Genomic DNA, 18,020 nt, shown 5'->3' with positions numbered 1-18,020 from the left:
GACCAGCCTGGCCAACATGGTGAAACCCCGTCTCTACTAAAAATACAAAAATTAGCTGGGTGTGGTGGTGGATGCCTGTAATCCCAGCTACTTGGGAGGCTGAGACAAGAGAATCGCTTGAACCTGGGAGGCCAGGTTGCAGTAAGCTGAGATTGCGCCACTGCACTCCAGTCTGGGCAACAAGAGCGAAACTCTGTCTCAAAACAAAACAAACAAAAAACCCCACAAACACATGTACTTAGTGCCTCTGATCATAACAAAATTCCAGATCATACCTTCTCCGTTTTTACTTGGAACCAGTACAATGAAAGCTTCCCACTAAGTTAATGAAATGTACTGAAACTTCTACTTACTGGTCAGGATAGAAAACATTTCATTTCTCGACAAACCCCACTATCAACTCCTCAGTTACCAAACAGGTTGAAGAATGCTATCCTTGAGGACTCTAATGTTGACTCATTCACATGTTGAATGGGCTCCTTAATCTAAAAGAAATGCCTATGCTATAGTACAAGATTAGACTTGTTGCTTCCTTATTAAAGAAAAACTCCACTAGTCACTCCAGGGAGTCTATTGATACAACAGAGTAAACATGGATATGGAAGGAATTCCTAAAGAGACTTTGAAGGCTGATTTAAAAGCAAGAGATATTAAAATGTGGAAATGCATACATACACAAGTATATAAAATTTAATCAAATTCCTTACCAAAGTTTTCAAAGGTTGAAGTCACGTTAATTATTCAGTCCTTTCATAACCATTCACTTTTGCTCAAATAGAGTATTTGTAGAACAAATCCCAAAACATGTGACTAAAGGGAAAGAGTCAGCTAAGACAACAGCTTTGCCAAGGAAGCTACAACTTGGTTATGTGACTTAATTCTTATCTTTTGCTGCTATATAAAAAGGGAATAAGAGAACAATCATTTCTTCCTTGCTGTTGTTTACTTCTAACACTTTTCATGTTTTCCACGGTAAAGGTAAACATTAGAATTTACATTTCAGAGACCTAACGGGAAGGAGTGGAACCTGGAGGACACTGCTCTCTGAAAATTCAAGAATTTCAACTCAACAGTAAAGGGCTTGCAAGAGAAAATGGACTGCTATTTCTCCACCTGCTAGATGGCATCCCCTGAGTCCTACAAAATACACAACGAGTTATCTTCCCCACACTACTCAATATACCATTCTGGGTTTTTCCTACTGAACCTACTAAATGCTGAGTGAAATCTGAAGAAGGTGATAAATACTAGCATTCCTGGCTGTGTAATCTATACATTTTCATTTTAAATATAATAATTCAAGCATAATCCATATTTAAAAAATTAGACTAAGGAGAGACAATAAAGGTTTTAAAGGTTTCTCTTTGAAAAGATGGTATCTTACAGTACATACAAAAATACTCTGAAAATACATACGACTTCATTTACAAAACACTGAATCAACATATTACAAGAATTACATGGTTATGGATTTTAATAAACTGAGCATGCATTCATGAAACTTAAAAAATATTAAGAAATGCATTGAAAAAAGCAGCGTAAAAAAAGACAACTCATATAGTTAAATAAAAATTACAAAGGTCCTGAGCCAATTAATGGTTGGTAACAATGTCATTCAAAATGCCTTTAAGGTTTCAATAAAATCCACTGCTTATTTCTGCATGCCTAGTCCATGAAGAAACTATTTGAAGTTGTGGGGTAAATAATGGTCAGGAATTATCATGCCAAGTTAATTTTACACCTCAAAAATACAAGTTTGCCATACTTAAAGGTATCTTATTGTTGATGCTGGAATGCGTTGCTCCTCGGTAAAAAATACCAGTCAACTAACAAGAATGGCATGAAATAGGATATGTAACAATTTTACCATTCATATACTGACTTTCAGTATCCTGGTTATATTTTGATTTTTAATAAAGATGCATTTCAAAGGCCTCCATGGGAGGCAAAGTATAGAGAATTTATGGTGCCCAACTCTTATGTAATCACTGGACTAATCTTCCCTGGTAACTAAGCAACATTTGGACAGAAAGGCACACAAAAAAGTTTAAATATTTCATGTGCCAATCTGGAAAAAAATAATTTAAATCAACAGAACAGACAGTACATCTACACAAATAAGGAAAGCAGAAAAGATACCTCACATTCATTTATCTCAGGTTTCACAAAGTGGCTTCAATGCTAAAGTAAATGTGTTAACATTTGGAAAATACAAGACAATTTTTTTGTTTGTTTTCAGCTGTTTTTTTAGGTCTATACAATGATTACAACATAAGACAAAAACAAACAAAAAAAAATGCGCGCGCGCACACACACACACACACACACACACACACACACACACACAAAATGGAGTTCAGGACTTGTTATCAGTGTCCAAGTGGCCAAGAACTGGTTCCCATAACAAGCGTTGAAAGTTAAGGCAGTAAAACCCCCAAATGCAAAGCTGTAATACTGTAGACTGCAATTTGACAGCAGGTGATCCTCAGAGAAGTGTATGTAGCAATCAGTAAGAGAATGCTACAGCATCTGCAGGTCAAAGTGTGACAGTTCAGAAACCACTTCAAGGTTAATGAGGCTGAGGCTGTAACTTTCACCATATTTCATGTATGACAGCCACTTCTATTTGAAAAAACAGTGGCTGCATCTATGTCACTAAATGATTGCTTGTTCACTTAAGAGAGGAGGCACTGCTTTTACCGATTAAGGGTCAGTCGAATGGAATTTTTGATGACACGGATGTTATTTGCTGGAACTGGAGATGATGAATCTGGTAGTTCTTTACTGGGTAGTCTCTATTAGAAAGAAAGAGAAACAAAAAAGGAAAAGCACACCATATGTTATAAAGGCCCAACTAGAAAGTCACTCACAAAAAAACTCTTGAGTTTTTCTCCCAATCCCTCTAGCTCCTGAACACTCAAGTATGCAATGAATACTTCCTTCCAGTGTTCATAGGGAACTCTTGCTTTCGGCATGACTTCTTTTTACAGTCACAGGTGAAAAGCAAAGGGCTAAGAGAAAGGTCAGAAGTGGCAGGAGTGTGAAGATGTACAGGATGGGGACAGTTAGTTTCTTGTCAAGAGATGACTGCTTAATTCTCCTCTCGTTTTACCTTGGCTAAGCCAGTATCTGTATCATATCCATATGCATTAAAACAATTATGAACAATTTGAGATATATAAAGTAATAGAAAACAGGGCAATACTGACTTAAATGCCATAACCAAGTCTCAGATATTATTACAATTTTGTGCGAATTGTTTGGTGTAGCCACTTTCACTTTAGACTTGATATATTAAAAAATCCATATGTCACTCCACTCTTTTGTACTTTAATATCCATCTCAAAAATTTTTTCCACTATCACATAATTGTACATCATATTTTTTGTAACTTAATCTTATGTTACAGGCTCAAATTCTACAACAAATGGCCTGCGAGTATTCTATTTTGCTTTAGAAAAGCTACTACATTGTGGAAAACCTGGCAGGGTAAGAGCTGATGATGAGAAGCACCTTACTATTTAATGGGAGGGGTGAAAATAAGCCATTCTGTTCACTATAAACTCAGAGGAGGACTTTGATTTACACAAGGCTGCTTTTTGAGTACTTGCTTTTTAGCATAACATACTTAATACTACTACATATTATTAGTTATAAAAGTAATTCTTCAAATAATAAACATTTAAATTATAATTTAGGGGCTTTTAGCTCATGTTTTAAAGGTATTTACTATATATACCACTACAGTTGGTTCCTCTAAAATATTAATACATGTAGTTCCTAATTATCAAACCTATGTTTGAACAGTAAGCAGTAGTACACAACAGATATATATTACCAGGTACTTGGTAAGAAATTAATGTGCTAAGCATCCAACTGCTTCTTTAAAGATAAAAAACAAAGGGTGAACATAATCTAAATAAATAATAAAGTTGTCTTAAACTATTCTCTCTTTTTTAGACTTCTGAGATACATACATTTAGAACTACAAACTTTGCTATCTCCAACCCCAACCCAACTACACTGCTAGTCTTCAGGACAGGGACAAAATCTTTCCTTTTCCCAGTGCTAAGGCTCTTAATAAGCCTTTTTTACTTGTAGATTACCTATGAGTTTTACCTATGTACTGTACCTATGAATAAGACTGTTACCTTTTTGCGAGATGTGTCAATAGTAGGAATAGGCATAGATTCTCCTCCAATGGCATCCTAAAAACAGAAGAAACAACACAAGTAAAAACTAACTTTCCTATATGCAAACACTTATTTCTACTTAAAATAAAACCTGACTAAAACCTAACAGTAGATCTTGTCTGACCTACTTTCTAATATGGCACTTTTCCTGATACATGGAGTTTTACAGTAAATATTCTGAAGCACACTATTAATATATTTACCACTGATTTTCTTTTTCTTTCTTCAGCTGTGCGAGGGTCCTTAAATGTTGATTCAAGTCGAATAAACTAAAATATAAACATTGAAATAAATTGCTAGTATGTATCAGCAAAAACCATACAAATCTATATAGACTGGAAGACTAATTAGTGGTTAGGCTATTATAAAAATTACTATAAACATGGGTTGGTAAGGGAAGATAATTTAAATCAGATTGACTTCAGTTGCCACTGTTAATTTCTACAGTTTGAGTGATCTTTTTGGTTAAATCAATTCAGATTCTAACGAATACAGTTTTACCACCACCTACTGGAAGCAGGGCATATTAACAGCCAAGAAATGAGATTTCGTTATCAATAATGACTTCTGTAAGTCAAGGAGAAACTTGGACCAATCATTCAAATTTTTAGACACATTAGTAATTTGATTTTAGGATGAGCAATTAATATTGTTCCTTTCAGGTTTGGGTAAATATTCTTTTCAGTCAACTCCTAACAGAACACCAACAGCTATGGAAAATTGTTTTAGTATTAAGTTTAAAAATATTAACTACGGAATCACCACTAAAGTTGTAGCTTTACCTTTTCTATGTCTTTCAACCTCTTAGAAGTCCCATCTATGGATGGGGAATGGGATCTCTTGGGTGTAACAGTCTTAGTTATATTTGACATTCCATTCAGATGTGGTTGTCCCTGGGCAGGGTTGTGGGGTGTTGTGATTCTAGGAATGACATTTCGCCCTACTACGGTAGGAATGGTACACACAGCAGGGGGTGACACAGCTTTTACTGTAGAGTCAATTTCTGAAAAGGAAAAAAAGGATTTTAATAATTAAACATTTATGTATATAATTTTCTTCTTTTCTTGAGACAGGGTCTCTCATTCCCATCACCCAGGCTGGAGGGCCGTAGCTTGATCATGGCTCACTGCAGCCTCTACTTCCCAGGCTCAGGTGATCCTCCTGCCTTAGCCTCCCAAGTAGCTAGGACTACAGGCATGTGCCACCATGTCCAGCTAATTTTTTGTAAATAGAATTATTAATAATACAAGTTTAGATACCTACTTGCACCAATGACTGGAATGGAGAGTCCTTGGGCTGGTGGTACACTCAGTGGCTTCTCCACAATTACAGCAGTAGGCTCAGCACTATTCCTAATGAAAGTGTTAAATTATCATCAATAAATGATTTAAATATTACTTTTTTCCTCTTTTTTGAGAAAAGGCCTCACTCTATTTCCCAGGTTGGAGTATAGTGGCACACTCACAGCTCACTGCAGCCTCAACCTCCCGGGCTCAAGTAACTGCCACTCAGCCTCCCAGGTAGCTGGGAATATGGTGTGTGCCCTCATGTCTGGCTGATTTTTAAATTTTTATTCTTGTAGACACAGGATCCCACTATGGTGCCCAGGCTGGTCTTGAACTCCTGAGGCTCAAGCAATCCTCCTGGCTTAGCCTCCCAAAGTGCTGGAGCTACCACCAGCTGGCCCCTTTACTTATTTAAAACACTTATTACTGTATAACAATTACAACTGCCTTCTCTTTTTTTTTTTTTTTTAGTACTGTTCTGTCACCTAGGCTGGAGTGCAGTGGCATGAACACATGGCTCACTGCAGCCTCAACCTTCTGGGCTCAAGCAATTCTTCCACCTCAGCCTCCCGAGTAGCTGGAACTACAGGCGTGCACTACCATGCCGAGCTCATTATTTTTTTTTTGAGACAGAGTCTCACTCTCGTTGTCCAGGCTGGAGTGCAATGGCACGATCTCGGCTCACTGTAACCTCCACCTCCTGGGTTCAAGCGATTCTCCTGCCTCAGCCTCCCAAGTAGCTGGGATTACAAGTGCGCACCACCATGCCCTGCTAATTTTTGTATTTTTAGTAGAGACAGGGTTTTGCCATGTTGGCCAGGGTGGTCTTGAACTCCTGATCTCAGGTGATCTGTCCGCCTCAGCCTGCCAAAGTGCTGGGATTATAGGCATGAACCACCGCCACTGTGTCTGGCCTTTTTTTTTTTTTTTTTGTAGAGGCTGAGTTTCACCATGTTGCCCAGGCTGGTCTGGGAACTCCTGGGCTCCAGTGATCCGCCTGCCTTGACCTCTCAAAGTTGTAGGATTACAAGCCCCAGCCACTGTGCCTGGCCACAACTGTTGGCTCAGGCCTGTACTTTAACATTTCATTGAAATAAAGGTGGAGAAAAAGCAGAGGAGCCAGTAAGAAGAGAAAAATTTAAGCAAAAAATGTGTACATTTCCGTGTATCTATCTAGTCTCACATGCTCATAAGCCTATACCATCTCCCGCAGGATTACCACAATTATTTCTAAACAAGAAACTGATCAGCAGCCTGTAAAATAAAATCTTTTAACAATTTAAAAAGAAAGGCAGTAGCAGAGGTATAGAAAAGTTCACATTATCATCAAACAAACTGAACAGAAAACCAAAAGGACACATTTGAAATATGACAGACCTTTCCATTTCTCCTACAGAAGGGCTATCAGACTTGGATGCTGGAGAATTAAAAGGTGTTCCATTATCAGTGTCTCTGGAGCTATCTAGACAACTGCTATCCAGAGACGATCTTTTGGATTGAAGTCCGCCCGAGCTTCGACTGACATCAGAGAGACTTTGCTGAAAGAAGAAAACGACTTTAGGATTTTGAAAAGCAAATTATAAAGACTGGTTTCAATTTTGAAGGTCATTTAAGCAAATTATCTCTTGTGATGAATGAAAATGAGATTTCAGTCCTAGATTGAATTGCCTATATCCTCCTCATTTTTCTCAATAGGTTTGTGAGCTCTAAGAATGCAAATTTGATCCTAGATTTGTCTGAGTAAAACCATACTGGAAAGTTAAGATTACAAACTCACCTTTTTCTTCTTTTGAAGAATTTCTGCAGGAAGGTAGTGATGAAGTTGTTTTTTCTTTACATGAGTTGCTTCAATTTTCATTCCCTCCTTTAGCATATTTATATTGTTTGCCTGTCTGTACACTGCAACAATGTTAATACGTTAAATGGGACACTTCTTTCTGAACCAAGGGTTCTGCCTAATTTTCCTGAAATGCATATGCCTTTACTATATCCCCACTATCACCACCGGCCACCCACCCACCAATAACCCTCTCACAAAACAAATATTTTTAATACATTTACATCACATCACAATCCTATTCATGAATCCACTAGTTTCTCTCTTTTTTATTTTATTTTTTGAGACGGAGTTTCACTCTTGTTGCCCAGGCTGGAGTGCAATGGCGCGATCTCGGCTCACTGCGACCTCCGCCTCCTGGATTCAAGTGATTCTCCTGCCTCAGCCTCCCAAGTAGCTGGGATTACAGGCATGTACCACACCATGCCCAGCTAATTTTGTATTTTTAGTAAAGATGGGGTTTCTCTATGTTGGTCAGGCTGGTCTTGATTCCTGACGTCAGGTGATCTGCCCACCTTGGCCTTCTAAAGTGCTGGGATTACAGGCATGAGCCACTGTGCCTGGACATGAATCCACTAGTTTTTCCATGTCCACCTTCTAAGACTTTCTCATAATTAAACAAAATAAATGTATGGAAAAAAGGTATTTTCCAGATCTTGTTTTCTAATATTATCCCAAGAGGCAATCTTTCCTCATAATTACTTGTCCAAGTCTAAGCTAATTCTTTTTATTATTTATTTATTTATTTTATTTTTTAAGATGGGGTTTCACCATGATGGCCAGGCTGGTCTTGAACTCCTGACCTCAGGTGATCCACCCACCTTGGCCTCCCAAAGTGTTATGATTACAGGCGTGAGCCATCGCGCCCGGCCATATTCTTTTTATTTTTTTGACACGGACTCTTGTTCTGTCACCCAGGGTGGAGTGCAGTGGCACAATCCTGGCTCACTGCAACCTCTGCTTCCTGTGTTCAAGCCATTCTCCTGCCCCAGCCTCCCAAGTAGCTGGGATTACAGGCATGCGCCACCATGCCCAGCTACTTTTTAGATTTTTTGTAGAGATGGGGTTTCTCCATGTTGGTCAGATTGGTTTCGAACTCCCGACCTCAGGTGATCTGCCCACCTTGGCCTCCTAAAGTGCTGGGATTATAGGTGTGAGCCACTGTGGTTGGCCACGAATCCACTAGTTTTTCCATGTCCACCTTCTAAAACTTTCTCATAATCAAACTTTATTAACAACATAAATGTATGAAAAAAGGTACAGTATGTTCCAGATCTTGTTTTCTAATATTTTACCAAAAGGCAATCTCTCCTCATAATTACTTGTCCAAGTCTACTTCTTTTTTTTTTGGACACAAGAGTCTTGCTCTGTCACCCAGGCTGAAGTGCAGTGGTATAATCTTGGCTTACTGCAACTTCTGCCTCCTGGGTTCAAGCTAATTCTCCTGCCTCAGCCTCTCAAGTAGCTGGGACTAGAGGCGTGTGGCACCACGCCCAGCTACTTTTTGATTTTTCGTAGAGATGGGGTTTCACTATGTTGGCCAGGCTGGTCTCAAACTTCTGATCTCAAAAGATCCATCCACCTCTGCCTCCGAAAGTGCTGGGATTACAGATGTGAGCCACGGTACCCGGCCTTCTAAGCTAATTTTTATGCCAAATATCCAAGATGCAATTCAAGCTGTCTATGAGAATTTACTACTGCAGCTACCACAATCATAGAAAGACAGACTTCAGGAACCATCTTACAAATACATACTTATTGTACAGTTGAGAAAAGGAGGCTAAACAGCCCTGAATGCCTTGCCAGGATCAGAATCCACGTAGCCCTAGATTCCCATTCTAGTGCTTTTCACACCTTATAAGAAAACGGGTTTTATTTATTTTATTATAACCAAATAAATTTCTTAATATGTTTTAATTGTAAATATACCCAATTAGATTAAAAGCCCACTGAAGACAGGGATGGGAGGCTTGTTTTACACAGCAACTACTGTGAGATGTGGTAAATTATTAATCTCTTGGGGCCTCAAATTTCTTCATCTGAAAAATAATATTTTATAAATTTATAATAAACAATGTACCTTCTCCTTTTTAAAACAATTAAGCCCAAATTAGAATGGAAAAATTTATAGTGAATGTTTTTATTCCAGATTGCTTATAAAAGAGTTACCAGGGGTGCTTGTTCAAGATGCAGATTCTTTGATTCCCTCCCCAGAGTGTGATTTAGTGGTTCTAAGGTGAAGCATAGGAATCTGCATTTTTTTTCTCCTTTTTTTTTTTTTTTTTAGATAGCATTTCACTCTTTTTGCCCAGGCTGGAGTGCAATGGTGCGATCTCAGTTCGCTGCAACCTCTGCCTCCCAGGTTCAAGCGATTCTCCTGCCTCAGCCTGCCAAGTACCTGGGATTACAGGCATATGCCACCACGCCCGGCTAATTTTTGTATTTTCAGTAGAGATGGGGTTTCACCACGTTGGCCAGGCTGGTCTCGAATTCCTGACCTCAGGTGATCTGCTTGCCTCGGCCTCCCAAAGTACTGGGATTACAGGCGTGAGCCACTGCACCTGGCCAGGAATCTGCATTTTCATAATAGGAGGACTCTTTCAAAAGAATTCAGAAAACCCAGATGAGCCAAACCAGTAATTTTAATAGTATTCCAGATTCTTAAGATAAATAATCCTAAATTCATAACAGATACATTAAGATATTCCAGGGTTGTGACTAGTGTGCTAGATGCGAAAGATACTCTTTTCACTGATCCTGAAATATATTCAGTAATTCTGTACTTAGTGATATTTATTTCATATAAAAAAACATAAAAATCTGGCCAGGTGCAGTGGCTGACACCTGTAATCCCAGCACTCTGAGAGGCTGAGGTAGGCAAATCGCTTGAATCCAGGAGTTTGAGACCAGCCTGGGCAACATAGCGAAATTCTCTCTCTATTTAAAACAAACAAAACAGAACAAACCCCATAAAAATCAAGTTTTTTTTTTTTATTTTTTGAGACAGGGTCTCACTTTGTCACCCAAACTACAGAGTAGTGGCACAATCTGGGCTCACTGGAGCCTTAGCCTTCTGGGTTCAAGCAATTCTCCCACCTCAGCCTCCCAGGTAGCTGGGACCACAGGCGTGTGCCACTATACCTGGTAATTTTTTTTTTGTATTTTGTGTAAAGATGAGTTTCAACATGTTGCTCAGGCTGGTCTCAAACTTCTGAGCTCAAGAGGTTCACCTGTCTCAGTCTCCCAAAGTATTAGGATTACAGGCGCTCGTGAGCCACTGCGCCTGGAAAAAATCAAGTCATCTTTATGATTGTGGTCACAAACCCTGGTTGTATACACAAAGAGCTTTCCTTTCTTTGTATTTTAAAACATAACATTCAGCTGGGCAAGGTGGCTCACGCCTGTAATCCCAGCACTTTGGGAGGCCGAGGCAGGTGGATCACTTGAGGTCAGGTGTTTGAGACCAGCATGGCCAACATGGTGAAACTCCTCTTCTAAATATACAAAAATTAGCCAGGCATGGTGGCATGGACCTGTAATTCCAGCTACTTGGGAGGCTGGGGCATGAGAATCGCTTGAACCCCAGAGGCGAAGGTTACAGTGAGCTGAGATCGCACCACTGCAGTCCAGCCTGGATGACAGAGTGAGACTCTGTCTCATAAAATAAAATAAAACAGTTAACATTCACATGCTACAAAACTCAAAAGTGTTGAAGAGTATTCAATGATGTCTCCTTATCCTGTCCCCTGACCTAGAAGCAACCACTCTTGCCATTTTTTAAAAAACTAAGCATCCTTCCAGAGATATTCTATGCAATTATAAGCAAATGTGTATTTATTTTTTCTTTTTTCTATAAATTGTAGCACAGTGTAACAGTGTTCTGTAATTTTACCTCCCACTTAATGTATCTTGGAAATTGCTTCATAATGCTTTTGTTTCCTTTTTTTTGAGACAGTGTCTCACTCTGTGGCTCAGGCTGGAGTGCAGTGGGACAATCTCAGCTCACTGCAACCTCCTCCTCCTCCTGGGTTCAAGCGATTTTCCTGCCTTAGCCTCCCAAGCAGCTGGGATTACAGGCATCCGCCACCATACCCCGCTAACTTTTCTATTTTTAGTAGAGATGGGGTTTCACCATATTAGCCAGGCTGGTCTCGAACTCCTGACCTCAGGTAATCTGCCCGCCTCTGCCTCCCAAGTGCTGGGATTATAGGGCGTGGGCCACCGCGCCCGGCTCCTTTCCTGTTTTAATAGCAGTATGGATATGCCATGTTCACTTAACCAATTGTGGAACTTTAATAAGTACAGCCAGCCAGATCGTAGGCAGATGACACTGAGTAATAGTCAGGTTTGAGAATCACAGCTCTATGATGATGAAGTCTTACCTGTATCAGTAAATGACTGTATATCATATGTCAAGTCTATGTTGACACTTTCTGCATTTTCTACTCTCCGAAAAATTATCCCAAGGAACCACATTGATACGTAATTGTTGCTATAAAGTAAAATTTAAGAATTTCCATTAATTACTATTTTTTTTTTTTTTTTTACAATGTTACAGATGCTACTTCATAATTAAAACGTGGTCTCTACCTCTCTTATCTCACAAATACAGATTTCAGTGGTCTGGCCAGATTCTTAAAAGTGGCATCCAGAACACTGGTAAGCTACTGCCTGCTGTTCTAAGGAGGATTAAGTGGCTATGAAAATGACTTACTAAATATATGCTTAAATATGCTCCAAATATTGTGATGGTGTTTTGCCGGGGTTTCTGGGCTACCAACGTAGTATGTACTTATTTTTAATGTTAATGCCTAGCCACTCAAACTCGAATATATAATGTGTCATACTCCCATCAATGCCTGTTAAACAAAAGTCTCGCAATTACTCTGAAATGATGCATATGCCAAATAACATTATTTAATAAATACAGTATTAAAAAACAATTAACTTACTCTTTATGATGTTCCTTACTCCCTGGGAATGACTGGGGATTCACATGGGCAAGAGTAATAAATTCATTCCGTTCCAAGTTTCCAACAAGTACACGTATTTTAGATTCTACTAATCCAACCCTAAAACAAACAAGGAACACAATTCATCTTATGTCCACTTTAAATCTGAAAGCTACACTCAAGTAAACTAAACAGCATATTAACTATGAAGCTTTACATGTTCATTAAAAAATTTCAGGCTGGGTGTGGTAGCTTATGCCTGTAATCCCAGCACTTTGGGAGGCTGAGGCGGGCAGATCACCTGAGGTCAGGAGTTCGAGACCAGCCTGACCAACGTGGTAAAACCCCGTCTTTACTAAAAATACCAAAAAATTAGCTGAGTATGGGGTGCACACCTATATTCTCAGCTACTCAGGAGGCTGAAGCAGAAGAATCGCTTCAACCTGGGAGGTGGAGGCTGCAGTGAGCTGAGATCACCCCACTGCACTCCAGCCTGGGCGACAGAGTGAGGTTCCATCACTAAATAAATAAATAAAATAAAAATTTCGGCCCAATATATTAGGAACCCCATTTAAAATGCCATTGTAAACACAAATTATCTTATGTCAACTTTAAATATGAAAGCTACACTCAAGTAAGCCAAACAGCATATTAGCTATGAATCTTTACATGTTCATTTAAAAATTTCAGCCCAATACATTAGGAGCCCCATTTAAAATGCCATTGTAGTAAATAACAAGTTGGTAGATTCCTGTGTGTTCTTTTTTTTAATAGAAGAACTGATTTATTTAATGCATTTCTGAATCTAAAATACTCTGACTTAGTTAAGACTATAAATAGTCATGGCTTAGGGCATGAACAAAAATTGCTGGTTAATCTAATCCCGAATCTTTTTTTACCTTCAAATCTTACATCTCAAACCTAAGGCTAGGTCAGGTGTGCTGGCTCCTGCTCGTTAATCCCAGTACTTTTGGGAAGCTTGAGACGGGAGGATCACCTGACACCAGGAGTTTGAGATCACCTGGGGCAACACAGTGAGACTCCATCTCTATAAGATTAAAAAAAAAAAAAAAATCAGCCAGGCATGGTGGCATGGACCTGCAGGCCCCAGCTACTTAGGAAGCTGAGGCAGGAGGGACTGCTTAAGCCCAGGAGTTTGAGGCTGCAGTATGGTCACGCCACTGTACTCCAGCCTGGGTGACAGTGAGACTCCGTCTCTTAAATAAATAAATAAATAAATAAATCCTAAGGCTAAGATATGTTTAAACAATGAAACTAATATTGGTACATAATATATGAAACAATCATATATTATGATAGACTTTGCATTTAAGAAAAAATTCACTAAATTTGGATTAGATATTACTAAAATACCTCAAGTTTCTTCAGATTTCTGCAACTTCATTTCTACCTCACTTAAGAAGTGTGACCAATGGCAGCTATATAACTTATTCATGACTTAATGAATTAGAATAACTATAAGTACATTTTAACATTTTTTAAAAGAACAGCAGCAAAAGCTTATACATTGTAATTGTTGTGTGTGCTTTAACAGTCAATCCACAAAAATCTGTGTTATTCCGGTGTCATCTAAATGAGAGGTTGGTAAACTTTTTCTGCAAAAGGCTAAACAGTAAATTTTAGGGTTTCTGGGCCATACAGTCTCAGTTACAACTATTCAACTTTCTTATGAGGCCCAGAAGCAGCCACAGATAATATATAAATGAAGAAATATGGCTATATGCCAATAAAACATTATGAAAAATAGGTGGCAGATTGAATTTGGCCTAGACCCTATTTTCTGACTCCTGATATGGACAAACAAAATACTGTTTCAGTGATAGGATTATTTTCAGAGTCCCTTTAATTACCAATGAAATAAGCATTAAACTCCTGAAGTAAAAGTAAAATAGTATTGTTGTTTTGCTTTTCCAGAAGTCAGACCCAAGGAAAGTACAACCATCTCTGGCGGTCTCAGAGCTTCTGCCTGATAGAGCCAAGGATGTGAATATACTGGAGGCAGAGGGGATAAATTCAGATGTGCTAGAAAGAATATTACTTCTTGACCACAAATGTCTCCTGTTGATGGAAGCTAAATCTGAAAAATTTAGGCCATCATCTCCTAAATTAAAAGGATATAGAAAATGTCTTTTGAGTTTTGTTGAAGGTAAACATGATGGCAAAAATGGAAAACTTATTAAGACGGTGGCTATCAGAATCATCCAAACTAGACAAGAAGCAGAATTTATACATATATCCTTCTCTCATGTCCCTCCTGATTCTGAAACATTAATTTGATGGCATATTTTAAACACTGAAGCTCCATGGTCATATACAACAATCACCAGTAAGATATAATAATTTTACGGATCACTTGAGATCAGGAGTTTGAGACCAGCCTGGCCAATATGGTGAAAGCCCGTCTCTACTAAAACTACAAAAATTAGCCATAGGGTATGATAGCATGCACCTGTAGTCCCAGCTGCTCAGGAGGCTAAGGCAGGAGAATCACTTGAACCCAGGAGGTGGAGGCTGCAGTGAGCCGAGATCACGCCACTGTACTCCAGTCTGGGTGACAGACAGAGACTCCTTCTCCCAAAAAAAAAAAAAAAAAGCCTGGGTGAGGTGGCTCACACCTGTAATCCCAGCACTTTGGGAGCTAAGGTGGGCAGATCACCTGAGATGAGGAGTTCTGAGACCAGCCTGGCCAACATGGCAAAACTGAGATCACGACACTGCACTCCAGCCTGAGCAACAGTGACACTCTCTCTCTCTCAAAATAATAATAATAATAATTTTCTAAATCAAGCAAGAAAGTATTTTATAAATGGCAAAGCACCATGTAAATATGTCACTATTACCACACACTAGGTAGAAAACTTGAAATAGAAGTCTTACCACTCTAGATGGTTTTCTTCTGTTGATGCGCTGGCAGTCAATACTATATAATGTCTGAAGAATTGTCAGCAACAATCAGGAAAAAAAAGTCAGAAAAATTGTTAGGGCTTGCTTTTTAATCATCCCTTTTTTTTCATCCCTCTCACTGAACAAATGAGCTAATAAAGGCACACAGTTGATGAAAATTAAATGTGCTCTGATTTTCACAAAATTAATTCTAGGTCCTACAAGTAAAAAACAATTAACTTTAAAAAGTCACTAATACTGGATTAGATACTAATAGAATGAAGAAATACTCTTATCACTTAGGATTTGTTAGTTTATTCTCTATCCTCCTTAAGAAATAGGAAGAGCTGTCGCCTGCCATATATTAACTAAGTTTAACATCATTCTTAAAAAAAAAAAAAAAAATCACGTACATACAAAATACAAAATTTCTCATACCTATACTTTTGAAAGAAATTTGGTGGCTCAAGTAGTTTGGACCAATCTGATTTTCCTTGAAGAATTTCATCTGTGACTGCGAGACCTAAATTTACAACAAAACAAAACAAACAAAGAATAAATAATGTTTTTGAGAGGGACCAGCTCTTAAATCACTCTATTACCACAAAATCTCAAACTCCACCACACCCAATTCTTTCTTTTTTTGAGGTGGAGTCTCACTCTGTCACCGAGGCTGGCGGGTGGTGGCTCTGTCTTGGCTCACTGCAACCTCCTCCTGGGTTCAAGCGATTTTCCTGCCTTAGTCTCCTGAGTAGCTGAGATTATAGGTGTGTGCCACATGCCTGGCTAATTTTTGTGTTTTTTAGTAGAGACGGGGTTTCACCATGTTGGCCAGGCTGGTCTTGAACTCCTGACCTTCGGTGATCCACCCACCTCAGCCTCCCAAAGTCCTGGGGTTATAGGCATGAGCCCACTGTGCCTGGCCCACCAAATTCTTGCGTAACAAAATATAAATATATGCTATTTCTTAGAATACAAAAAATTAGGTTCCACCAGACTGGGTTGGCTCCATTTTTGGCCTTAATATTATCATATACTTTGGAAAACTAATTACTAGAAAACAAAACAACCATATTTGAAAGAATTTTTAGAAATAATAGGTATAACGCTAACTATCAATCCATAGCTGGAACAGAGAATAAAATTGTTGTCAACCAAAAACTTGTGGGAATATGTAAAGGGCAATAGGGCCAACATGTTTACCTTGTTTAAATTCTTCTACCATTACTGTTCGAGTTGATGTGGACACATTATACGTAGAATTCTGTTGTGGGTAGGCAGGGGTGATTATGGGCATGAGATGATACCTATCTGATGGATTTACCTGTGAAATTAGAAGCAGAATAACTGATCTATTCTCCTATTTCAGTTGTCCTCACTTCATTTCCCCAAAAGTCTGAAGAATATGAAATATAAATTTAATACTACATTTCCTCAAGTCTAAGAAGTACATTTCCCTCCCCAACTACATTTATTTCTGAACTCAAAGTCAAAGGAAACATTGCAGAAGTATGTTTTTCCTCAGAAAAGCTGTTAAATTGATGTGGATTTTATAAACAATATCTCATGATCAAGAACATACAGTATTATAACTACAATAAGCATTATCTGGTTTAATGGTTCTCATTCTTTTCTCACCACCCACTCAATGGATGACTTCCCCTTAGTTACCTAGAGGAACGAGCACTCACTCTAAAAGCAAAATAAAATGCAAGATATGAGAGAATTATGCTATCTGAGAACAATGAATCTGCTTTAAATTCTATTGTAAAGCAAATCTTTTATTATACTTTAGTACTTTATTAGTAGTAACCAATTACTTTTTTTTTTTTTTTTTGAGACAAAGTCTCAACTCCATCACCAAGGCTGCAGTGCAGTGGCACAATTTCGGCTCACTGCAACCTCTGCCTCTTGGGTTCAGGCGATTCTTGTGCTTCAGCCTCCAGAGTAGCTCCAGAGTACAGGAATGCACCACCATGCCTGGCTAATTTTTTATATTTTCAATAGAGAGGGGGTTTCACCATATTGGCCAGGCTGGTCTCGAATTCCTGACCTCAGGTAATCCACCTGCCTCGGCCTCCCAAAGTGTTGGGATTACAGGCGTGAGCCATCACGTCCAGCCAAGAAACCAATTACTTTTGAGACAGTTTTTCACAATGGATTATGACATTATCCTTGAGACACCCACTTATCTCACATGGGTGATTTTTAATGACATAAAATTTGTATCAGCATTAGTGGTCCTAATCATCTGCAGAAAAACAAAGAAAAACAGCAGAAGGAGAAAGAGCACTATAGTTATTGAGAAGAAAAAAGACCAGAGGAACTAACTTTAGACTGTAATTTAGAAAAATGTCCTTTTCCTTAAAAGGTTTAAGGAAATTCCATAATAAATCACATACCCGAGGATCCCAGACAGGCAAATTCAAATTGCTTTCTTCTGGTTGCTTCAGCAGCACAGGATTTGGCCATTCCCTGACATGAATAAGGCAAATTAACTTACATATGATCTCATTTCAGGTACTATATGAAATCTTATAATTATTAGACTGTTCTAACCTTCTATAGAGCAAATGTTCTGGGTATTTGGTATTAACAGAAAAAAAAAAAAAAAAAAGGCCGAGCATGGTGGCTCATGCCTGTAATCCCAGCACTTTGGGAAGCTGAAGTAGGCCGATCACCTGAGCTCAGGAGTTTGAGACCAGCCTGGGCAACACGGTGGAACCTTGTCTCTACTAAAAACACAAAAATTAGCTGTGCCTGGTGGCGCATGCCTATAGTCCCAGGTACTCAGGAGGGTGAGGTGGGAGGATGACTTGAGCCCATGAGGCAGAGGTTGCAGTGGGCT

At 38.8% G+C, this 18,020-nt stretch overlaps 1 protein-coding gene across 1 annotated transcript in view; it reads right to left on the bottom strand.

Annotated features, from left to right (window-relative positions):
• Nucleotides 1-2,331: 2,331 nt before the first annotated feature.
• The window catches only part of PAPOLG (poly(A) polymerase gamma), a 42,473-nt gene continuing 26,784 nt past the window's right edge, over nucleotides 2,332-18,020 (bottom strand). Inside the window, exons 10-22 of the mRNA XM_017544983.1 lie at nucleotides 17,575-17,647; nucleotides 16,376-16,496; nucleotides 15,611-15,695; nucleotides 15,167-15,220; nucleotides 12,269-12,388; nucleotides 11,699-11,808; nucleotides 7,257-7,378; nucleotides 6,857-7,017; nucleotides 5,457-5,545; nucleotides 4,976-5,196; nucleotides 4,397-4,462; nucleotides 4,152-4,208; nucleotides 2,332-2,795 (exon numbers count right to left, since the gene is read on the bottom strand). Of these exons, the coding sequence (XP_017400472.1) occupies nucleotides 2,697-2,795; nucleotides 4,152-4,208; nucleotides 4,397-4,462; nucleotides 4,976-5,196; nucleotides 5,457-5,545; nucleotides 6,857-7,017; nucleotides 7,257-7,378; nucleotides 11,699-11,808; nucleotides 12,269-12,388; nucleotides 15,167-15,220; nucleotides 15,611-15,695; nucleotides 16,376-16,496; nucleotides 17,575-17,647 (1,378 nt within the window). The 3' untranslated portion in view covers nucleotides 2,332-2,696. The remainder of the gene's footprint in view (nucleotides 2,796-4,151; nucleotides 4,209-4,396; nucleotides 4,463-4,975; nucleotides 5,197-5,456; nucleotides 5,546-6,856; nucleotides 7,018-7,256; nucleotides 7,379-11,698; nucleotides 11,809-12,268; nucleotides 12,389-15,166; nucleotides 15,221-15,610; nucleotides 15,696-16,375; nucleotides 16,497-17,574; nucleotides 17,648-18,020) is intronic.

Source organism: Cebus imitator, unplaced genomic scaffold (genome assembly GCF_001604975.1).
Source record: "Cebus imitator isolate Cc_AM_T3 unplaced genomic scaffold, Cebus_imitator-1.0 Scaffold175, whole genome shotgun sequence".
Classification (NCBI taxonomy): domain Eukaryota; kingdom Metazoa; phylum Chordata; class Mammalia; order Primates; family Cebidae; genus Cebus; species Cebus imitator.
The sequence above is the reverse complement of the archived record's forward strand: the minus strand, read 5'-3'. Positions and strand labels throughout refer to the sequence as shown.